Consider the following 23286-nt stretch of genomic DNA (forward strand, 5'->3'; position numbering starts at 1 on the left):
ATTTCAAGATGAAAACTCCAATAACCTTCTAATAACTTTTCGGACCTTGCCAGTTTGATGAACACCAGCCTTTTTCATATGAAACTATCCAGCAGTCAAGTGAAGAAAAACGAGATGCCATTGAATAAAGTTACAGTCGCAACTATTCAAATTCAAAGATATTTTCGAAAACTTGCAATTGAAACTATGGTGTGAGATACACCGTGTCTTGTACATTCTCCCTACTTACAGACCATCTTACTTGATTCTAGCTACATGCTACCTAATGCCTCCTACTCTACCATCAATTCACCAACACATTTGTACTATCCCGTTTGCGATCCCTATCCTCTAGAACTCCTTTACTGCCACATTTCCGCATCATACTCGGTGTGAAGACAGTTGACCGAGCCGAAGTAATGTAATCAAACAGAAGATTTGTGCGTGTTCTAGCGGAAGTAAGGTTCGAGATGCGCTGATGTCTCACAACATTGTCGGAATTTGTGGTTTGGGACATCCATTTCTTTGGATCTTGCGGTGTTGAAGGTTTGGCAACCTGTCGCTCACGAAGATGGGCTTTGACAAGTGGGTAGGCGTCCTTGTACCTGTATTTCGAGAAGCGGGTCAGTTAGGAGATAGAGTGCCCGCGGGCGAATGATCGTCCTACTTGCCACATGTATGGTACTACATGATCCCATGGCGTATGAGAGTGCCTCGTCGGTCCGACCAAAGTGCAGTTTCGCGCGTCCATCACAGCGAGTTTTAATACCCCTAAGGCACTCTCGTCATCTTTGCATACTCGCAACCGGTCATGGCTGCGGGACTTGAGAGTTGTCGAAAGTTCTTTGCGTGTCGTGTCCAGATAGGCTGCGAAAGCCGAATGATGGTTTTGAGCGGGATTCTGGGTAAAATATTTTAATCAGCAAATCTTTGTACTCATGCAGATTCAATGAGAGTCGTACTTGGAGTTTCCGTTTCCAGACTTCAGCTACCGTAGGATCCGGCGTGCTATTATGAGAGGATGTGATAGACGGGCGCTGCGTCGTGACCGATGTGACGCTGTCAATCGGTAGTGTCTGGAAATATATGTGTTTAGTTAGTTGTATGATCGAGTCATTGAACGACTACAGCCGCCATGACATGCTCATGAAGGTATTATTTACCGCAGTTGTATCTTCTTCAAATAAGTTCTTGTCCGCTTCAATGTCTAGTTGGTTTTTCCGGACTGTACTGCCTAGTTTGGTCAGTTCCTTGAATGCTATATTGAACTGATCGCCCACATCCTGGAAAATAAAAACCATGAGGTTGTCATTTTTCATACATCAACCAATTAATGTCTTTACGCACCTCATCGATCCCTTCTGGCTTTCCAAAGCAATATTCATCCTCATTCAACGCGTTGCCTAGTTCAGGCAAATGCTTCTGTCTCCAGAGCGCATTGGCCTGCATCCAATTTTGAGCATCCTGGAAGGAGGCACTTCTAGCCAAAAGGGATGGAAGACTTCCAGCGGAATCTTGGACCAACTGCAGATTAGCGGAAGGCGAACGGCCCTTATCTTCGTTTTCCTCTCCTTCTGATACAAATAAGGAAGTTGCGGAAAGAGCTTGACTAAGTGGTGGCAACACATGTCGCGGGGTCGTCAGATTCATTGCTCCGCTTTGTGCGGTTCTTGCTGGCCGACTTTCGGGGGCATATGAGGTCCGCAGGCCTTTAATGGGTTGGGAGGAGGCTGGATTTCGGCTGATATTTTTGATGACGCTCCAATTGATACCGTTTGTATTCGCCAGTGCGAGACGGCATGCGGCTTCTGAGGAGGAATTGGAAAGGGGATAATCAACCGTGAAAGTCAAGTAAACTGGAGCTCCGTGTCACTTAAAAGTACCTTCATACGCTTTGGCCCGCTCATCGGCGCGATGTGCCTTGTCTCGAAACGCGAGCACGTAGCGGGAACTTGGATTATTCTGGGCAAATGGGTTAACCTTGGGCTAAAATATTCAAACTCCTATGCAAATTACCTTCAGATGGATCTTGGTCGTGGTGGACTCTCGAATTTCCGAGAAAGGAAATGTATTTTTCTCTATGCTTTCACCGTTAAATCCGCACTACAAGGTGATAGCGAACAGACCTTACTCATGACATTGGGTTTCCTTTGGACGGCAGCCTTGCGCTTCTCTTGCTCATCGTCCTCTCCGCCTTTCGTTACTTCTACGGTGGGCGCCAACCGCGCTAAAAGCGACGGACGCGGCAATTTGGCGGCTTCGGCCAAGGGAGGTAACCTACGTGAAGGAATCCACATAGAAATGACAGTTTGGAATATAATTGTCGGAAACTGCGCATCTACCATTTGGATCTCATCAATCTCTTGACCTCATTCCTATGCACTATCGTGGGATCTACGGGTATTTCCCGACCTGCTGCACAGATACCTGCCACGATGGCGGGAGCCTCGGCCGGGAGGACTAAAGAATAGGGCATGAATAAGTGACCTGATTGTGGGTTGCAACTGCATCAGTTACATGCCCCGTTCCTTTATGTGTGACATCTATGGTCGATGAGTGTACACCGGCGACATGAAGACAAGGAATTGAGGAATGGTTGAAATGGAGAGAGGGCCAGGGCAACATGTGCTACTTTCACGTTGCATTGAAATTTAGAACTTCCACAATGAGGATCACATTTTAGGGTCAATTGTTCAAAACCAATGATTGGACTTTGAAAAACCGGTCATCTATACCCGCATTCTCGCCTCATCAATACAGTTATTGGAAGCCGCGGGAGTAGTGCGGTAGAATTCACAGTCATAAGCATGAGGTTCCCTTGGATTGTACGCTAAGGAGGACTCACTCCTCAATTTCTCTTTCGTGATGATACTTTGTCCTTCTCCATTCTAATGCCACCGCTTGGACATATCTGCGTCCTCCTCCTTCCGCTTCTCATTATATTCCACCTCCGTCCAGTCAATCCCGTGTCCATCCCTGCCCCTAGGCCATATTACCAGCCCTCAACATGCAACGGATTTGCTGAGCTTTGTCATAAACGATATGACGAGGTCTGCTTTGCGGTAACCCACAACGCATTTGCAGTTGCGCCGTTGGTGGATGCGACGGCGACCATAATGAAGAGTGGTGTTAATCAAGATCCTGGGTACATCTTGGATTATCAGCTAGAAGATGGGTATCGGGGTTTCAAGGTGGCAGTTTGGCGAAATAAGACTGGTGAGGTGCATTTATGTCATGGTAGGTGGTTCCTGGCACCAGCAAGAGAAGCTCAAAAGGATTGAGACAGTATTCTTTCGTAGGTAAATGCGAAAACTCTTTTATCTTCTACGATGCCGGACCCTTTGTCAACTTCCTTACCACTATTCGACGATTTTTGGATTCAAATCGAAACGAAATCGTCACATTATTCCTGGAAAATGTTGCCAACCTAGACGTAAATACCATGGCATCGCAATTCGATGCGGCCCATTTGACACCATATGTCTATGTTCCGCCTGATGAGGGTCCAATTCGATGGTATACCATGCAAGACATGATTGTGGCGAACACTCGACTAGTCGTTTTCATGGATAGGCACTGTGACATCACACAACAGCCATGGTAAGTCGGTATCGATATCGGTAAGCAAACTGGAACTGATGAATGGTCTCCCTCTACCAGGCTACTCCGACAATCAATGTACGTTACCCAAAATAATTATAGAAATTATTTTCCCGAACCACAATTCTTCAATTGCGAACCCTATCCTAACCCCCGCAGCGACCGCCGATCATTAACCCTTCTCAACCATCAGCTCAACATCCTCATAGCGGAAGGATCAAATGGCATGGATGATGTTTACAAACCCGACTACTATGACCGCCTCACAACAAATTCACTCGATTCTATAGCTGCCCATATATCAACCTGTACAAACAAGAATGTCCAGGTCAACTTTGTAAGTGTTGACTGGGGTGCATCGGGACAGACAATCGCGGCCGTCGATGCCTATAACGGGGTATCGAGACCAGTCAAAGTCCGGTCCTACGATGCTGTCATTCATGAAGCAAGTCGGAATATTTCCTCCATTATGGAACGAGCCATGCGCTCTGCGCACCGGTACGTGGAAAAGGATTCGTTGATGATCGGTATCGACACACTACTTAAAACATTGGGCGTCGTACTTGGTATGGGAGTCTGGGGGGCTTTTACGATCCTCATGGCTTTTGGGAGATGGTGGTAGACATTTAATATTTGACATTCCTAAGGATAGTTAAATCTGCGATTTGTATGTACCTAAGGCGACGGTGGATCAATTCATAGGGTGGCAAACTGCTGGAAATTATCATAGGTAGTATAAGGAAAAAGGGTACGGGGAGTAACTGACAAAAGATACGCATTTGAGTCCTACATTCCCTCACAGTTATATTCCGGCTGTTTTTGTTCGTCTCCGTATGATTGAAGCAAGCATTGGGCCGATCTTACTGGTGTAGCATGTCTCCTCTATACTTGCCAAAAGTTGACCCGACCGCATTACATCAACAGCAAGGATGGGGTTCTGATATGCCTTTGGCACTGGGTAGAGGTCAAGCAGACGAAAATCTCTGCCGTTGTCCCAAATCTGTTCAAATATATGTATCATTCTTTCACAGCACAGGCTTGTACGCCTTACAAGTAAAGGCCCTCAGGTGTCCCCTCGTTCTTCCTGTACAGAACCTTCTCCTTTGCTTTCCTAAAATCATCCACCACCACCTTCATACGACGCTCGCGTAGGGCCAAGAGACCAGCTTCGGTACAGATAGCCTGCAAAAATGCTAATGGTAAACATAACAGCACGTATTGTACATTTAAAGAGACACATGCGTACCTTGATATCAGCCCCCGAAAGGTCATCTTTAGCCATAACAAACTCTTCCAAATCGACATCATCACCGAGTGTCATTCTTCCAGTATGAATGCCAAAGATGCGACGTTTGGTTTTCACATCAGGAAGAGGGAACTCGATTTTACGGTCAATTCGGCCGGGACGAATCAAGGCGGGGTCAAGGGATTCAATACGGTTGGTAGCCATGATTACCTGAATCACCCATCTCATTAGGACTTGCTGTTTGAGTGAGCGCCCAGCGGAATTCTCACCTTCACATCCCCACGAGAATCAAATCCGTCAAGCTGGTTCAAAAGCTCCAACATGGTCCGTTGAATTTCCCTCTCACCACCAGATGTAGAATCATATCTACAAATGTATCCACCTGGTTAAGTTATGGATTCTCAGAGCCCCGCCATATTTGACGCATACCGTTTCGTTCCAACAGCGTCAATTTCATCAATAAAAACGATCGAAGGAGCATGTTCCTCAGCAACGCGGAAAAGCTCACGAACCAATTTTGGTCCGTCGCCGAGGTACTTTTGAATCAATTCTGATCCAACGATACGCAGGAAAGTTGCAGATGTTTGGTTCGCAACAGCTTTGGCGAGCAGCGTCTTGCCTATCCAACGAAGGTTATCAACACGTTGCACTATTGCTTGAGCTAATATGCGCAGATAACGTACCAGTGCCGGGACTTCCGTAGAGAATCACACCCTTTGGTGGTTTGATACCCATCTCTTCATACAATTCCGGATGTGTCAGAGGCAATTCTACAGCTTCCTTGATTTCCTGAATCTGCTGTTCTAGACCGCCAACATCGGCATATGATTCGGTGGGCGCCTTCTCGACCTTCATCACGCTCACAGCTGGGTCGGTATCATCAGCAAGTACACCCACAACAGAGAGCCCCTTATGGTGCATCAATATAGAACACCCTGGCTCAAGGACATCCTTATCCACAAAAGACATGATGCTGACATAGTATTCTGGGCCAGTTGACGCAGACACGATTGCGTGGTCATCGTCAATAATTTCTTCGAGAGTGCCAACGTGCATTGGGCTTCCTCGGAGACTATCTACTCGGGAGCGTTCCTCCTGGAGATATAAAGTTAAATTACATGGTCCGGAAACTGAAATTTAAAGGCGCAGCCATACCTGTGCCTTGTCTTCCTGAGGCTTCAGCTGTTCTTGATTTATCACAAATTCCTCCTGCATCAATAGATAATCCTTGATGCGCTCCATCTTCAAAAGCTTCAGTTTACAACGTGTGGTTGGGAACACTGCCCGAACAGATGAGTTAGGATCGCAGTCGTCATCAAGATGGCAAACGATACAACGCTCCACCATACGGTGCTCTTTTACGTTCTTCCCTGAGCAGAGGTGTTATCTCAAAACTAACCTGGAGGCAGTTTGTGGGCCGCGTCGGGTCCCTTTCTCTTCTTCTTGCCTACTCTCGTCGGAATCGGGGGCTCCCACTTCTTCTTCTCCTTTTGCTTATCCTTGTCTGCATCCTTTCCCTTATCCCCGCCGGGAGGACCGCCAGGCAGACCCGACTGGTTTTGACCCTAAACAGCGAGCAAATGAGGACGCGTCATCAAGCATCAAGGTTTGGGCCAGGACGCGGCGTGTTGATTGGAGCTAACTCGCATACCATTGCGTGCGCTTACAAGTGACTGGGCGTCAAGTTGGTAGGTTGTCGATGAGGGAGAGGAAAGTGAAAATTGTTGTTGCGTTGATGTTGGGTGAGATCGACGGAGCTGCAATGAGAAATGGTGCCCTCGGTTGTTGAAACCATTAGATGATGTGGTTCGCAGTTACTAAGCCTCTTGGTGATATTTGACTTATCATCCTGCTTATGTCAGCGATCTTGCCAATTGAATAAGCCATTTGTCTGAGTACAAGTGCAGATTCCCCATAGGGGTCTGCCGCCTATTATCTCTCTTGGGAGCATGGAGACTTTACGGATTGCCAAGTGGGTCAAGTGCACACATTTCCTCCGTCGTTTGCCCTGGCGGGAGCTTCCCAACTTTCTGCATTGCGATCATGAGCATATTATCAGTACTATCAAGAAAAATTCCTTAGTTTGGATGTCATCAAGCACTCATGCAACGTCCCTACATCATCGTCTCCATTAATGGACTTACGCTCGACACCATGTGGTCCTTGTGCCAAAACACACTCTGCAGCTGGTTGGAAGTGGCAGTGCAAAGCGACAAGTGGCTTATGCATATGCCTACAACTCATATAACCATAAAAGTCAGAATTTCTGTCCGGTGGGACTCTCCTCCAAACCCATTTTTGACAGAGCAAAGTGAGTGGCACAGTCATTGAATAGGACGGCACAGCAACGATCAACGAGGGCCGCTCCCACGCAAGCGACTCAACTCCTTTTGTTCTTTCTTCAGCCAACGGGGGATCTCACAAAGGGGGTAAACGGTTGTTGGGCGAAATCTGGCATTGGAGAAAGGAAGGAAAACTCTTGCTGTGTCATTCGTCGTCCTTTTGGTATTGCAAGTGCTAGTCCATTGTGCTTCACCGTGCTCACAAAGCAGTGTCAAAACCGCCCATACTCTGCTTTTGCGATTCCCAAGAATTGGTCAAGGGCCAACCTAATTCCAAGAAAACCGTTTCTCTCAAACTCCAAGTTCGTTAGCCAGTCCGTGTGCTGTTGCACGCACTGCGTCAGTTGTTCTACAGTTCGGCTATCCTCCGTTTGTCAATAAGCCCTGGTTGTGTACCATGTCTGCCTCAACTGCATTGACGACATGGCGGTTCCCTCCACGCCCAGGAGTTGGAGCCTCTGGGAGAAACATCCAAGTGCGAGCAAACTTTTTCCCTGTCATGACCCTTCCCGGGCAGAATATCCACCACTACGATGTCAACATTACTCCCGACGTCCCGCCAGCAAAGAATAGGAGAATTTATCAGTTGTGGGAGGACGAACAGTTATTGAGCGGGGCGTTGAACGGTATCAGACCTGTGTTTGATGGAAGAAAGAATGTGTTTGCGGCTAAAGCGCTACCCATTGCTCCGGGGGAAGTGGCGTTTAACATTGATTATTTTGACGATGACGATAGTAAAAAGTAAGTACAGCACACGACCGATGCTGCATTTACTCCTCTTGGAGTCTTGCAACGTTTTTGCTCCTATTTGCATCACACTACCGGCTTCGATGGATTCGACAACTTCTGATTGGTGTCATTTTCAGGCGCGGGCCGAAAAAGTTCACATTGATCATCAAAAAGGTTGGCGAAATAAATATGCAGAAATTGTCAGCCTTCCTCGATGGGCGACTAGCTGACACGCCGAATGACGCCATTATGGCTCTTGATATCCTCCTCCGTCACCGTCCTTCCCTTACTTACACCACAATTGGAAGGTGCTTCTATACGCCGGATTCCGCTGCGAGTATTGCCAATGGTGCCCAGTTGTGGCAAGGGTTCCATCAAAGTATCAGGCCAACCCGGGGGCAGATGCTAATCAATTTGGATGTATCTGCAACAGCCTTCTATCAGCCTGGTAAATACTCAACTAGATAATTTCAATGTAAGCGATAAGCTGACATTCGTTTTCCAAGGCCCTGTTATTGAGATGGTCGCCAAGATTCTTGGTAGACACAGTGGCGCGGATTTACGTGCACCACTAAGTGACCGGGACAGACTGAAGGTAGAAAAGGTGCTGAAAGGACTGAAGATTGTCGTCACCCATCGTGGACAGATCCGCCGCAAATTCCGAATTACAAAGATCACATCCACCCCCGCTAACCGTACCATGTTCTCCCTGGAGAGCACTGGTCTCGAAAACTCTGTTGCTGGATATTTCCAAGCCAAGTACAATCACCAGCTGTACTTTCCTCACCTCCCCTGCCTTGTTGTTGGTGACCCATCACGACAGGTATTCCTACCAATGGAGGTCTGTGACATTGTGCCCGGTCAAAGACACTTGAGGAAATTGAATGAGCGCCAGGTTCGCATACTTTGTTCATGACACCGTTGGCTCAGTACTTACCGCTACCCACCTGCAGACGGCGGAAATGATCAAGTTCACTTGCCAGCCACCTCACGTTCGATCCAATAAGATTTCAGCCGGTATTACCATTCTTCAGCAAAGAGACAATGATTATCTCCGCGAGTTTGGTGTGCAGATTGGTCATGAAATGACAATTGTCAATGCACGTGTACTACCTGCTCCCGCTATTTCTTACCACCCAGCTTCAAAAGAGCCCGTCATCACTCCTCGGGAGGGAGCCTGGAACCTTCGCGACAAGATGGTTGCTCAGGGTGTTACAGTTCGATCCTGGTCTGTGATTGCATTTGGTCAGGAAACTGATTACCCTGTCGCTGCCATTCAAAAGTTTGTCACGCTTCTCGTGCAAACCTGCGAGGAGTGTGGTGTGTTCATTCAGAATCGCCAACCCCCAATTTCCTACGCGAACCCCCTGGGCAATGTGGAGAAGACTCTGATTGATGCTTACATGTTAGCTGGAAATTCCTTCCAGGAGCGTCCTCAGATGGTTCTGTGCATCTTGCCCAACACGGGTGTGCCACTTTACGCTGAGATCAAACGGGTGTCTGACACCATTATTGGAGTCGCCACACAGTGTATACAGGCTAAGCACATGTTTGCGGCCAAAAGGCAATACTGCGCGAATGTATGTTTGAAGATGAATGTTAAGCTGGGTGGTATGAACAGTTACTTGTCAAATACTCAACTGCCGTTCGTGAGTGAGCGGCCGACCATTATTCTTGGGGCAGATGTTACGGTGGGTATTGTATTCTTCTACGGTCTTGAACATCAAGTTCTAAATTTATTTTTTTAGCATCCGGCCCCTGGCTCTGCCTCCAACCAATCGATTGCGGCCCTTGTTGGATCCATGGATGCACAATGCTCACGGTTTGCCGCGGCGATCCGTGTCCAGAAAGGACGTCAAGAAGTTATCCAGGACCTCTCAGGCATGGTGATTGAGCTCCTCAAGACCTTTTACCAGACCTGCGGAGCCAAGCCAGAGCGTATTGTCTTTTATCGGGATGGTGTATCTGAGGGACAGTTTGCTGAAGTTTTGCGATGCGAGGTAGAGGCTATCCGAAGGGCCTGTGTCTCTCTCGAACCGACGTACAGACCGACTGTGACGTTTGTCGTTGTTCAAAAACGTCATCATGCAAGATTTTTCCCGATCCGAAAGGAGGACTCGGACCGGAGTGGAAATGTCTTGCCAGGGACAGTGGTTGAAACGGGTGTGACGCATCCCTCCGAATTCGATTTCTACCTCTGCTCGCATCCGGGTCTCCAAGGGACGTCCAAACCCACTCACTACCACGTGCTGCATGATGAGAACCGATTTTCCCCCGACGCGCTCCAAGAGCTTACTTACCGCCTCTGCTACCTGTACTGCCGTGCCACGCGAAGTGTTTCCGTATGTCCACCCGCTTATTACGCGCATTTGGTTGCTGCTCGAGCGCGATTCCACGCAACGGGCGAAGGATGGAGTGAGAGTTCAAGTGAAGGAAGTGTGTCAAGCAATGGGAGCGCCCAGACTGTACCGAATGTGGCTGCTGTCCCTCTTGGTGGTATGATTGGTGTGCCGAATGGTAATGGGATTCCTGTGGTGGCGCCAGCGGCGGCGGGGGTTGGTAAAAAGTGTGCTGTGAAGGAGGGTGCGGTGCGAATGATGAATTACGGCGTTGTGAAGGAGGAGTTGACTAAAGTCATGTATTTCATGTGAGAGTGGTTTGTCTTTATTGCCATGTGGTGGACTTCTGCGTACTACCTCTTGTTTGACGGCGTTGGGATGAAAGGCGTAAGAGAATTGGACAATGGAATAAAAAGTGTCGCTTTGGGACAAAAGAGGGGTTAGTTGTTGTTTGTTGACTTTGGATTTTGTCTTGAGGATGTTTTTTTTTGTTTTGTTTTGTAGCGATACTTTTTATATGTTGTCATCTAGTATTGTTGTTTTTTTTTCTTGTAGCTTGCATCCTATGTTCCCTTTTGCGTTTGCGTTGTGTGGGCTTTATAGTCTTGTTTAATATTTTTGCTGCGTGGGGTTCTTTTTTGAATTTATGAGAGGCGTGGGGTTTGGGTCCGGACGTTCTATTTTATGTCGCTGTCGTATGGTAAGAGGTGAATGGTATCAGGATTCCTAGTATAACCAGGTAAACGGAAAAGAACGCATTCCATCCTTTTTTACAGTACACTGCCCATGAAGAGCGTCCATGTAGTTCTCTTTTATATTTTCCAATTCAAACATGATCATCCTAACCTAATCACAGATTTCTGGTCGGCACGTAACGGTTCGCGTACCATGGAACAAAGCATCGAGCGTGCATATGGGGTACTTGAAAGGCCATGATCAGCGAACGCAAGTGAGAGTTTGTGTCTAGAGTATAGAGGTAAGAGCGTGAGAGGGGGGTAAGGAAGGAGATGTTTTGGAGGGAACTTACCTGGGGTCTTTGAGGAGGTCTTGAGATGTGTATCCGGGAATATTATACAAGGGTTTCTTAATAAAAATAAACAAATACATAAAAAACCGAAAAAAAAAAGAAAAAACCGAAATACAAAAACACAAACAGATTTCTCAGCCTTTAGAAAATGTGTCCACGCTTCCGTATTCCCCCAAATCCTCGTCCAATCACTCTGAGCCTGAACTGCCACTGTAGCGCGAAGGGCATCTAAACGTGCTTGGAGTTTCAGAGATTCTAAATGTGTTTGACGAGTTTGGTGGGCTTTGGAGAGTTGTTTTTGGGTTTGGAGGGTTTGGCGGTGGTGTATGCGGGTTTGATTGTACTTTGCAAAGTGTAAGTGAGAGGTTTTGGAAATGAGATTGGGAGTAGACGTACTTGAATGCGATGGAGGGTTTCGATTGTATACGCTTCTTGGAGGTCTAGTGAGGTTTGGATTTGGGAGAGGAGTGTTTGATGTTTTTTTGTGTGGTAGGTTTTTAGCATTTCTTGGGTTTTTTGGCGGGTTTGACGGGTTTGTTCCTATTTAACCCAAACACGTTTATTATTTTCGTTAAGATACATAATTGTGCTGTATCGTTTTGTTGTTGTTGTGTACCTCCAATAAAAGCCGTTGCTCCTCTTGGTTCCGCAATCGAATCTCCTCAACACGCATGTCATGTCGAATTTGCTCCATTTTCTGATGTCGCCATGTACGCACTCTTGCATGAAGATCCTCTAACCGCTCCATACGGTCCTGAGTTTCCTGTTCAGCGACAAGAGCCCGATGGTGGTCTATGGTAGCTTGCGTGTAGAGGGTTAATGTATCGGAAATATGTTGGGTGAGTGTGGTTTGGAGGGTTGTTTTGAGGGATTTAAGTGTTGAGGGTGTGTGGAGGGTTTGGTGGATGTGGAGGGCGTGGGACTGGGGTTGGTTATGTAAATAAAGTTTTTGTCGAAAACAAATAATGGGATATGAAGGGGGACTTACTTGGATAACATTGCGATCGAGTTGGGGTAATTCAATGGAACAACGGTCCAAGCAGAGTGTCCAGCGATGAGGGTGTGTAGTCGCCATGTACTCTTGGACAATTTTACGAATCCGGAGACGGTTGGAGGGGTCTAAATGGACCAAGTGGTCTGTTCCAGCTGCATCTCGCAGGTCCTGAAGACGAGTATAAAATGTGTCGAGGAACCTAATGGGTGTAAGATATTCGTTTTTTGCAACATAAACAAGGAGTTTCTGGTATTACTCTTTGTAGATGCTGCGTTGTTGTTCTTGGATGCCTAGATCTATGCAGGGGATATCCAAAAAGGGGGCAATGTGTCCGGCGTACTCTGTCCATGGGTTTAGGATGAGATCATCAAGGTCTTCGTAAGGTGATTTGGTTGTATCGGGTGTATCAAGAGTGGATAACTGAGTTATGAGCTATACGATATAATAGATATGAAGTGAAAACCGTGTATTGATATGCAACACAATGGAGGGCATACCTCTTGTTGACGCTGCTCTATTCCGTGTTGGGTAGATTTTAACAGCTCTAAACACTCTTTTCGGCGTATAGGGTCCTTGGCAGATTTGAGACACTTGACAGTGGTCATAACGGGTGTTGAAAGACCTTTTTTGTGCGAAATGTTAAAAACTACGTACACTAGAAGCAATTTATGACGACGGTTTTACTTTTAAACCATTCTTCTCGGTCGGTGTCGAGGTCTTGGATTGTATCTATTATTTCTGTCATGGTGTGCAAAGACTCGTGTGGGTCGGATAGGGAAAGAAAGGTTCGTAATGCATCATGAGCGGATCGTTCTAGGGCGGTTCTGAATGTTTTTGTGTTAACTAAGAAATGGGTGTTGAATGGTGGAGGTGGGTTGATCAATACCGGCTTGTTTCTAGTCGTTCGTACTCTGATTCCCAGATACGACGATGCTGACGGAGAGTATGAGATGTATGATTTTGTTTGACGATGCGGGTGAGGGATTTGATCTGGCGTTTGCTTGTTGTGTTAGCTTTGAAGATTACTTTAATTTTGGGATGACCTTTGAACCTTGCTTCCAATCTTGGTGTTTTGCTTGTACACTTTTAATCGGGATCGTAAGGTATCGGGTGTGATGGGGCAAGTCAAGACATGTCGTTTGGTGAGGAGGGAATCCGTTTTGGAGTCTAGTTATGGTATTTATTCGCCGGATTTAGTGTTTTAGTTGGTTTGGATGACAGAGTGTGTAATAGTGTGTAATAAGGAGAAGGGGTCGTTACCTGCAGAGTACTGTTTTGCAGGCATGGCGTTGAAATAACGTGTTGAAAGGATTTTGTTTAAACTTGCGTGATCTATGATGAAAGGCGAGATGGTTCAGATAAAAGCGTAAATCGCGGGGTACTGGCGAACACGATGTTTTGAAAATCGTTCAGAATGTGCAGGGGCTCACCTGCATGATTTCTACCGTCTTTCCACAGACATGTACATGAAAGCAGTAGCGTTTTTTAATAGACGAGCATACACAAGGAAACCTGTTCGCAAGGATGGTGATCTGCACACCCAAAACGCGCTGACATAACATCATTGGAACCTGGTTTTAAATATTTTTGGTTCAACGACTCCTTTCAACAGTCCTTGGCTTTTTACCTTCCATTCTTTTTCGTTTTCATTTTTTGTCCTCATTTACAAGCATGCCACCTAAACCCACAAGCAACCCCCCACCAACAAGCACAACCACAAAACCCAAACCCAAACCAAAAAAACATCCCAATCCTCTCGCAAGAAAATACGGACATCACCTCACACCCAAAACAAGCGAATCCCTTTCCACCCTCCGAAAACAAGTACGAGATGCTCAGCGGTTATTGAAAAGGGATTCACTACCGGCGACACAACAACAGGAATTGCAACGGAAAGTCAAGGCGTTGAAAATACAGATTGAGGATCGGATGCGGTCGAGTCGGGAAGAGAAATTGTGGGCAAAGTACAAGTATATTCGGTTTGTGGGTACGTTTCTTTTGATCGAAATACAAAACCAATATGATTTCATAAAGTGAATCTTTTAACATCCCTTGTGTGTATTCTTTACAGAACAAAAGAAATGTACTCGAAAACTCAAAGCCCTACGTACACAATTATCTACGCAGGACACAAAGGACCCGACGGCGCTCCACGAAGCCGAGACGAACCTTGCCTATACAATACACTATCCGGCGGATTTAAAGTACATTTCCTTGTTTCCCAAAGAAGGGATGCAGGATCCTGTGACGGATGCGCGGCGCAAGAGGATTTGGGAGGTTGTTTCGGGGCGGGTGCGGAATGGGGGGTTTGGAAAGGGGGAGGTGTTGCGAGGGCGAGATGTGTTTGGGGAGAGTTCCAAAGAGGAGGAGGAGGATGCAGTGGAGGAATCAGAAAAAGAGGAAGAGGGAGATGACTTTTTCCTTGAATGAAGGGAGTCCGAATCATTTGTATCCTCACACCGCTATCTGGGGGTTCTTTGTTTTTTCAAGACGTGTTCTGCGCTTTCCACCACTCGAAATACCCCGCAACAAACTCTTCCTGTCGAACCGTTTCAATCGCCTTTCGACTTCTTCTGGCTCGTACGTACGTGATTGCTCGTAAGGGTGTCCGAATGTATGCGTTGCGGAGTAAGTAACAGCATGCCAAGACTCCCGCCCGACCTACACCTTTTTATACATTTCAATAAAACATTTCGTGAGACGTTACTCTTTTTTGGACTTGAAATGTTTGTTGGTGTTGTAGTTTACCTCCTCGACAATGACATAATACCCTCACACCACGCCGAATCTCTTCAGATACTCTCTGCAAAACCAGATCCATTTCCTCAAAACTCGATGGAACGGATCCTTCCAGCATCGGAAGTCTACTTTTGCAAGATCAGTATCTTGTCGTTACATTCTAAATCGTAAAAACCATACCGTAGAATGGATATCCCAAATGAGTGTGCAGTGGCTGCATAGAGTGCCCATGGAGCACCCAGGTAGGATAACTCTGCATCATTAAGACAGCTATTGAAAATGAGGGAAAACAATGTAATGAAAGGAAATGAATTTTGCAAAGAAAACCTTACCAAACAATCAATTGAATACGAAAAGATACAAGTCGTACGAAATCGGTTGGTAAATCCCTATTTATCATGGCTTTTAAAAAAAAACGGTTAATATACATACAGAACACTTCAAATGTATTTAATGTTGATTACCACGACCATGCAACGGCCCATTTAGTCGAACTTTTTTACCAGGACACGAACTCAAAAAGAGTCCACCCCCATCTTTCAAGTCACTGCATTTCGCGAGATGGTCCAATAGGTCTTCGGGGGGTGATGGGGGTGTTGTTGGGAGGAGGGGCGTGAGGTTGAGTGGATGTGTAAAGGATGTACGGGGGAGTGTAGTCATTTTTTGAAATGTGTGTGATGAGTTGGGCTCTGTTTGTGTTTTTGGCGATGGGTGGGGTTTGGCGATGGCTGACTCAGCTAGGTCATGTGATGTTGCGAGAAGCTCATCTGGGAGTCGTTTAGATTCTTTGAGCATCGTCGAGCATCTCAAGTTGGTTTGCATTGACGACAAAACACATACATTTATACAAAACATTAATGCAAACAAGCGAGCTCTCATCCTCCATCTCCCTCCTCCTCCTCACGACGCCTCTCATCCCCTTTTTCTTAATCTCCGTCACAATCTCCGCCTACATTTTCACACTCAGCATCCCCATCCTCCTTTTATACGCCTCACTCACAATCCTAAAAGGAACCCTCAAAGCCATCTACCGTAAAAATATCCTCCCATTTTTGTATCGATTGGCGGGGTGGGATATACCCGTGCAACCTAGTGTCGTTGAACCTGTTTTTGTGGGTAGCAAGAGTCCTGTGACGTTTTTGCCGTTACCGCCTAGATATTTGGATCGGGGACGCTGGAATGGGGCTGCGAGGTGGATGGTTAGGAGTGAAGTCAAGCAAGAGGGGAGTAGGAGACGGCGGAGGTTGTCTGATCCGGGGATGGAGAGGAGGGAGTGTGAGAGGGAGGTTGGGGAGTTGAATTAAGAGTGTGGAAGGGGTTGTTTCTGTTGCGTTGAAATTATGGAGGGTGTGATGTCGGGTTTGGATGAGTAGGAAAGGATTTATATAGAGCTTTTTTGAAATCCGGTTGGTTTTTGCTGTTTCTTGGGATTTAAACAAAGTTGTGGCTCGATACAACACTGGATATGGAAAATCGGAACACTATTTGCTATATACTTTTCAGTCTGTTGAACAAGTGTGATTTTCCCGGTTATTTTCGACGAATTTTGAATCAACAACAAAAAGAGCTTGGAGGGAAGGTTGAAGCAGGTCGCATTCCATTATGCGCGTTCATGTATCAACTGTTCTTGGACATGGTTTTTTCGGGCGTTGAAGGGAGATGAGCTTACGGTGTGGAGATTGATCCGCTATACACTTGGTATTTGATAGACCACATCATCGCATGGGAATGCATGCTCTGAAATTGTTGATAGTGTTATTTTTTGCATAACGTCCATACGCTAATCAACTAAAGAGGACAACAACTTAAACGACTAGATAATAATACTATTCGAGAAAATACTTGACACTTGCAGTGCATGTTTGTTATTCAACGTGTTTTGGAGTTTTGGGTTTCTATTCCAAATGATTGTTTCAAGATGTGAGGATGAGAGCGGGTGTAGATTGTTTTTGACGACATTTACAAGAAAAAGCATCCAGAATCAAACGTGTTGAACGTCTATGGATATAGGAAAATCTCCATAGTACATGTCCTTATATCCCTATGGTCCATCCCAATCTCATCCGCACGACACAACAACAACACAAACCCAACACCCAAATTCAAACAAATTCACCAACACGCACCCCTCTCCTCCTAAACTCCCTCAAACTCCTCCGATAATGAAAACAATCCTCATCAACATGACACCTTAAATCAACCCTCTCTTCATTCGGATAAAAAATTTCATTGACAAAACACCATCCATTGGAACACCCCAATAAACAATCTCGATCCTCCAAACAGAATTTATGGGGTGAGAATCGGTTTCGGTTGAATGTGGGTGTGCGTTTCCAGCAGTAGCCAATGTAGCATCCGCAATAGTTTTTTGTGCATTTTATTGGAGGGGTTTCTGATGTTTTGTGTGTTGGTGTTGGGATTGGGATTGGGGTGGGGTTTGTGAGGGATTGTGGGAGGGTTATGAGGAGGACGAGGAGGACGGCGAGGAGGAGGGTGGGGAGGTTGCGATGCATTGGATGTGGTTGTTGTGATGCACACAAGTTTTGGACAAGAAAAACACTGAAAGACGTGAACTGGATGTACAGGACTGTATGGAGAGGAGGGGGGGCTGAGTAGCGTGGCGAGGTTGGTGATTATGTCATGCAGGGTCGGAGGTTCATCGGAGGGTGCTTCCAAAATGACACTTGACTGCTGCAGATGTTAAACTTTTTGAACCCCGATTTCTGGTCAAAGAAAAAATCTTGTTTTGTTATGCCAGAATGGACATGTCTCGGTTATTATCAAACAAATGTATTTCGTATTTGTTTCCAGAGAGCAACCTGAGCGTTTTAGGTACATGACTTATTTCATATCGTCGTCGGATAGAGTCCAGTTTGGGCAAACGGACACTTTTAAGCCACATGATGTTTGTTCATAAAGCAATGATGCATTTTCCATACATGCAAAAACCTAAAAATATTAGTGCTCAGAGTTTACTGTCCAACATTTTCCTTGTCCGATTTCATAGGTTTCGTCCATTTGTTCATACTTACTCGACACTCAAGTATATTCTACGAATCATTGCGTTTAGTGAAAGGTTTGAAAGTACGCAAAACTATGTGTACATTGATTCGCGAGTAGGTTCTTCGTTATTTTGCAGAGTACGATGAGTGTACTTGGCCATAAACAACAAAACCGCAAGCAAAACCAATGTGTTTTGGAAAGGTCTTTTGGACGGTATTTTCATCCTATATATGCAATCGTCCAACCTTGCGTTTTTGCCAAAAAAAAATACATTTTTTGCACAAGGCGAGAATGGCATTTCGGCATCCCATTGAATAACCGATAGAAGCCAACAATTTGCTCAGAAAAAAACAGATTTTTTCTTATTCGTTTTTACCATCCCGCCTGACATGGATCTTTACACCCTGCTTTGAAAAACATTTTGAAAGAACTGTAGACTCTACAAAACATACCAAACAGCATAAACCAGAAACAAGTGCAGCAGCGTAAAAAAAAGAAAAAAGAAAAAGAAATCAACAACTGATACTTATCACCTAAAAAAGAAAAATTTAAACACCCTTGTCAAAGCACTTACCAGAAACCCCAGGAAACTCTTTCGGATGAAACACTCGAAAAACCTCACTAAAAACATCCCGTCCATTGAAGGGCACCCGCACATCAAACACCAAAAACCTTAACCGAAATTCCCCGGATATACGAACACTCAAATCACTGAATACAAAATACAGGCCCGGTGTGCCTGTTGGGGATGTTAGGACGTGGCAGGGGGAGACGAGGGAGCCGACCAGAACGGGAGTTGGAGTTGATGTGAAGGGGTTTAGAATGATGGTTTGGTTTTCGGGCGTATGTGCGGAAAAGAGCGAGGCGTGGGCTATGAGGTGTGGGGCAGACGTGTGGCTATGAAAAAGACGTGTTAATCTTGCGGGAGTGTGTAAACGTGGTTCATTGGTTATTTACCTGACTTGAGTGGGGTCCGAGAGGAGGAGTTGGAGAATGGGGGGTGGGTCTATGGATAGATTAAGTGCCTATACGAACAGTTTTACAAAGAAAAAGACGGGTACCTATCGGTCGTCTACGTATCCACAAACACATTATCAAAAAACAAAAATGTCACTACGAGGAGAACATGGACCAACACAGGCAGTATTACGTACCGATCCTTTTCCCCAAACCCAATCATACGCGCCCGATTCGGCTGCTGAACCAACTCCAATCTCGAATTTACCATCAACTGGGCAAACCGTTCAGCATCGTCAGAAGGGATTGGAAAGAAAGATGACGGTTTGGGTTTCTGCTTTGTTGTGGGTGGGCGGTGTTTTGTTCGGGTTTTGGTTGTTGGTGGGCGGGATTCGGCTCCGCTCGCGTTGGAGCCTGAGCCACTGGAAGAGTTTGTCGGAAGGGATCGAGAGGAGCGGGAAGAGCGGGAGGAACGGGTGGAGCGGGAGGAGGTGGGGAGAGAGCGTTGAGGATTGCTGCTGCTGGCGCTTCCACTACTTGTGTTGCCGCTTTTGGGATTTGGGGTAGGGCTGCTGGTGCTGCTGCCGGTGCTTGTATTGCGTGGACCGAGAGAGGCGGAGGCGGGTTCTTCAATAAAGAGACGGAGTTTTCGCGAGTGTTTGGGAGGGGCGTGTGTGTTTGATGCAATTGTCGTCGTGTCGTGTCCATTCGGCGCTGGTCCCTTTTGCTTGGTCACCACAGGTCCACTCGGCTCTCCTCCACTCGATGCCGAATCCCTATCATGTCCACTCGGTGCGTGTCCACTCGATGCCGAATCCCTGTCATGTCCATTGGGTGAGTGTCCAGAACCGTTTTCCAGATCGGATCGATCAGCCTCGGTTTGGGGCTTTTCCGATTGTTGATTGGATGTGTGTCCATTTGATACGGTAGTTGATGATGACGTCGAGTCATCTTTTTCGGGTCCTCTTGACGGGACTGTGTCACTGGGCGGATCTGACTGATCCATCTGAGCTCTACTCTTTGGTGGTAGTCTGTCACTCCCGTCACGGGCGTTATGGGATTCAATCAGAGATCCACTCTGTGAATCGCCATGTGAAGAGTGTCCTGGGTGTGGACGCGGTGATGATAGGGTATGCGGTGGATGATGCGAGTAGGGATGATAGGGCAAGGGTGCGTATCCATGAGGATAGACATGTCCGTATGTGTGGGCATGGACGTGTCCATAGTGATGGTGATAGGGAAAGGAAGGACACACTGAGGATGGCTGTTGTGACTCGCGTGCGTATGGGATGGATGGCGGCTGGACGAGGTATGCAGGCAGTTGGCCGTGTTGTTGGGAATGATGAAAAGGATACTGATAATGAGGTGGGTATGGAGGCACGCATGCGCAGGGAGGAGGAGCAGGAGCAGGAACAGGAGGAGGATGGTGGTGGTGATAGTGGTAGTGATGAAATGGTTGTTCCTGTTCTCTACAAACAGTGGGAGGAAGAGAATCGGAACAAGAAGAAGAAGAAGAAGAGTCTGCCATGACAAAGCCTTCTCTCTCTTCCCTCTCTCCACCAACCGTTCTCTAATCTCTTCTCTTGCAAGTGTAAAAGTGAGAGAAGAAGAAGAGAATCTGATAATAAGCCGTGTGTGTGTGTGTGTGTGTGTGTGTGTGTGCAAGTGAGAGTGAAAACAAACAAATGCCTGCGAGAGAAAGACGGAAGAAACCAAAAAAAGAACAAGACAACAACAAGAGTGAGACAACACGTGAGTTTATATCTTACACGCAACAAACCTCATATACTCTTGACAGTTATTCTCTCTTTCATTTCTCTCTCTCTTTATCAATCACATTCACACACTCACACATTCCACTTTATATTCATACACACACTCACATGCATGCATTATTCATATCTATTAATTACATTCAATAACACTTATTGTTGCTTACTATCACACTAGTTGTTCATCGGTCAATGTTCAGATCGCCGATCTTCATTTGCAATACATCATATCATGTGATATTTGTCACATGAACATCACATGATAGTCATCTGATTTGAAAAAGTAGTTTTGCAGTTTTGTGCGGCCGTTGGAGGAGGGAATCGAACCCTTTATCCGTCATTTGGATGACTCACATGTGGTGGTCAAGATCCACTTGTCTGTCGGTATTTGTCATTCCCTGTCCTTGGTTCGCAGCGGCATCATGTTTTCATTCGAGGGCGATTTCAAGAGCAAAAAGCAAATCAATTTAGGAGGTGCTAGGGCCCGCGTCCAGAAATCAGATTTATTAAAGCAGGCTCAACTCGAGCGTCAACAGAGAGAGAGGGAACGATTGCGCAAAAAGAGTGCCACGACACTTCAGGCAGCATGGAGAGCACGGCAGTGTGTCCTCCGTGTCAAGGAGCAACAGAGACAAGAGTGGCAGGGCAGCATGGCTGAACGAGAAACACGATGGCTCTGGACGCGATTGCTCTTTTTTTATCATCCGCAGCGGGATCTGGCCCTCTTGAATGATTTCTGTAAACTCTTGCAAAGAGAGACCCCTCAAGGTGTGTGTTTGTCTTGCGTCCGGGGGTGATACCTTTTTTTCAGTCAAGGGTATCACTCTGCTACGTTACATGCATGGGCTGCTCACAGCGTGGAGTAGGCTTTTATTTCCTGTTTGTGCCGTACGTGCAAGGCGACAAGGAGACGCGAGAATGGTTTAAATACGCCCTGGTCAAATTACTACGGCACTGCTTGGCTGCCGCGCGCGTCCATGATGGGTAGGTCTTGTAGTGTGTGTATGGGTCTTTAGAGAGAGGGAGAAGGTGCGCTGAGAGATCTTAGAGACGTGCGAGTGACGGAGACAGGGAGCGCGCTGAGAGAGCTCAGAGAGCATAGAGATTCGTAGAGTAAACGCTTGAGCGCACACAAGAAAACTCGACGCTTTCATTTTACCCTCTTGTCTCACCCTGTCACCACCTCTCGTTATTGGATAGTCTCGACGAAGCAGGAACGGCAGTGAGCAGTGTGGTGGCATTACTCCAGGTGGGACTGAACCACGACGCATTCGCGGCTGCCTTCAAGGCTACCCAGGCTCCAGGACTCGAGTAAGTATATCGCACTTACGAATGCATTTTCCGCTTGTCTTATAGTTTTCAATGATATTGACACTGTGGAATTTCCCTTTCTAGTACCCTTGCAGTGGATGTGACGTTACTCATGATGAAGCACCATCTCTATGCATCTATCAGAGAGTTTATTCTTTGTCATGTATGTGTGTCTTGTCCTGAGCTCCCTATCGACTTGATGCTAACCGCGTTTGCATATTTGATACGTCATTTTGCGTCGCTTTATATATTTCTTCAAAACTTTCTATATGCACGGGTTGTCACTATCATCTCATATCGCACCTGCACACGAATGGAAATTAGACGATTGAAGACAGGAATCTCCCTTCCATATCCGCCATGACCCAACTAACCCTCTACCCCCTCGCAACCCTCGCATCCACTGCCTCCTACGCATCCGCCCTCTGCGATTTCTCAACCCAGATCCTGACCATTGACCTCTTACCCAACCGCATGAGCATTGATGCCCTTGCAAACGCCTTTCGCCTCCCCTTTGATGCCTTGATTCGGTTCCTGAGCGTTGATACGCGAGTATACAATGATATTGCGGCGATCGAATCGACAGTGAATCCGTATGCGGCGCTTTTGGGAAATGTGTTGGCGTTTGGGCAGCAGAGGATTGGCATGTTGGGGCCAGAGGATTTGGTAAGGCGCCTTTTCTATCGTTTGTACAATGCTTTTTTTTGTTGATACCTCTATTTTGTGGGACAGGCGTCGTATGTTTGCGTGCTCCAAACACTGATTCAGCACCTCCCGAACCGATTTTTCCATTCCATGCAAGGTGCAGCCCAATCTGACCTCGACGATGATAATGACGATGACGACGATTATAACGAGACAAAACCGTCTATTCCCATCGACCCCCGTCTCAAAAAGTACCTTGAGATCCTCCTCATTCCAACTCATTTGGACCCCATCCTTCGATCCATCGACTCTACTTTACAACCCGTATGCCAGTTCCTGGTATCTCTCATGATCGCGTGGCCTGCCAAAAAAACAGATTTGGCGACGAGTTTACTCTCTCGGCCTCGGATACGTATTTTGGATGTGTTATGGACGGGTATAAAGTCGAGCGACTTGTGGCAGTTGTTGGTTATGAATGGACGGAAAGGGCTGGCGGGTCTTGATGGTATGTATATCGTCATTAGGACTTTGCAAATGAGATGCTCATGTGTGTTTTTTTCTAGATGCAAAATATCGAGCGATTGGGCTGTCATGACGCTCTTT

At 46.4% G+C, this 23286-nt stretch overlaps 9 protein-coding genes across 9 annotated transcripts; 4 read left to right on the plus strand and 5 right to left on the minus strand.

The window, feature by feature from the left end:
- Positions 1–283: 283 nt before the first annotated feature.
- SPPG_06941 (uncharacterized protein) lies at positions 284–2563 on the minus strand (the record flags this gene model as incomplete). The annotated part of the gene is made up of 10 exons (XM_016755131.1): positions 2501–2563; positions 2322–2439; positions 2111–2256; positions 1996–2057; positions 1863–1941; positions 1327–1787; positions 1143–1262; positions 942–1055; positions 651–880; positions 284–584 (listed from the first exon to the last, which is right to left on the minus strand). The coding sequence occupies exons 1-10, from the start codon at positions 2520–2522 to the stop codon at positions 284–286; spliced, it is 1653 nt and encodes a 550-aa protein (XP_016605993.1). The 5' UTR covers positions 2523–2563.
- Positions 2564–2751: 188 nt separating this feature from the next.
- Positions 2752–4363, plus strand: SPPG_06942 (uncharacterized protein). The gene is made up of 3 exons (XM_016755132.1): positions 2752–3216; positions 3279–3579; positions 3640–4363. The coding sequence occupies exons 1-3, from the start codon at positions 2871–2873 to the stop codon at positions 4199–4201; spliced, it is 1209 nt and encodes a 402-aa protein (XP_016605994.1). The 5' UTR covers positions 2752–2870; the 3' UTR covers positions 4202–4363.
- Positions 4364–4514: 151 nt separating this feature from the next.
- Positions 4515–6621, minus strand: SPPG_06943 (26S protease regulatory subunit 4). The gene is made up of 8 exons (XM_016755133.1): positions 6477–6621; positions 6225–6390; positions 5981–6105; positions 5509–5920; positions 5255–5444; positions 5095–5191; positions 4826–5035; positions 4515–4761 (listed from the first exon to the last, which is right to left on the minus strand). The coding sequence occupies exons 1-8, from the start codon at positions 6477–6479 to the stop codon at positions 4627–4629; spliced, it is 1338 nt and encodes a 445-aa protein (XP_016605995.1). The 5' UTR covers positions 6480–6621; the 3' UTR covers positions 4515–4626.
- A 587-nt stretch (positions 6622–7208) lies between these two features.
- Positions 7209–11118, plus strand: SPPG_06944 (uncharacterized protein). The gene is made up of 5 exons (XM_016755134.1): positions 7209–7908; positions 8034–8344; positions 8403–8791; positions 8850–9587; positions 9645–11118. The coding sequence occupies exons 1-5, from the start codon at positions 7565–7567 to the stop codon at positions 10545–10547; spliced, it is 2685 nt and encodes an 894-aa protein (XP_016605996.1). The 5' UTR covers positions 7209–7564; the 3' UTR covers positions 10548–11118.
- On the minus strand, positions 10999–13785 carry SPPG_06945 (uncharacterized protein). The gene is made up of 13 exons (XM_016755135.1): positions 13687–13785; positions 13517–13588; positions 13308–13423; positions 13143–13246; positions 12941–13080; positions 12754–12878; positions 12513–12688; positions 12251–12455; positions 11879–12184; positions 11659–11802; positions 11390–11605; positions 11263–11318; positions 10999–11198 (listed from the first exon to the last, which is right to left on the minus strand). The coding sequence occupies exons 2-13, from the start codon at positions 13539–13541 to the stop codon at positions 11072–11074; spliced, it is 1740 nt and encodes a 579-aa protein (XP_016605997.1). The 5' UTR covers positions 13542–13588; positions 13687–13785; the 3' UTR covers positions 10999–11071.
- Positions 13786–13878: 93 nt separating this feature from the next.
- SPPG_06946 (uncharacterized protein) lies at positions 13879–14958 on the plus strand. Its single transcript, XM_016755136.1, has 2 exons — positions 13879–14243; positions 14328–14958. The coding sequence occupies exons 1-2, from the start codon at positions 13928–13930 to the stop codon at positions 14684–14686; spliced, it is 675 nt and encodes a 224-aa protein (XP_016605998.1). The 5' UTR covers positions 13879–13927; the 3' UTR covers positions 14687–14958.
- SPPG_06947 (uncharacterized protein) lies at positions 14282–15676 on the minus strand. The gene is made up of 4 exons (XM_016755137.1): positions 15328–15676; positions 15176–15265; positions 15005–15120; positions 14282–14923 (listed from the first exon to the last, which is right to left on the minus strand). Exons 1-4 carry the CDS (start codon positions 15423–15425, stop codon positions 14742–14744), a joined length of 486 nt encoding a protein of 161 aa, XP_016605999.1. The 5' UTR covers positions 15426–15676; the 3' UTR covers positions 14282–14741.
- Positions 15677–18071: 2395 nt separating this feature from the next.
- Positions 18072–20849, minus strand: SPPG_06949 (uncharacterized protein). The gene is made up of 4 exons (XM_016755138.1): positions 19153–20849; positions 19060–19070; positions 18956–19004; positions 18072–18895 (listed from the first exon to the last, which is right to left on the minus strand). The coding sequence occupies exons 1-4, from the start codon at positions 20481–20483 to the stop codon at positions 18547–18549; spliced, it is 1740 nt and encodes a 579-aa protein (XP_016606000.1). The 5' UTR covers positions 20484–20849; the 3' UTR covers positions 18072–18546.
- A 1549-nt stretch (positions 20850–22398) lies between these two features.
- On the plus strand, positions 22399–23278 carry SPPG_06950 (uncharacterized protein; the record flags this gene model as incomplete). Its single annotated transcript, XM_016755139.1, has 3 exons — positions 22399–22704; positions 22771–23188; positions 23247–23278. 3 exons carry the CDS (start codon positions 22399–22401, stop codon positions 23276–23278), a joined length of 756 nt encoding a protein of 251 aa, XP_016606001.1.
- Positions 23279–23286: the final 8 nt, after the last annotated feature.

Source organism: Spizellomyces punctatus, assembly GCF_000182565.1.
Source record: "Spizellomyces punctatus DAOM BR117 chromosome Unknown supercont1.13, whole genome shotgun sequence".
NCBI lineage: Eukaryota > Fungi > Chytridiomycota > Chytridiomycetes > Spizellomycetales > Spizellomycetaceae > Spizellomyces > Spizellomyces punctatus.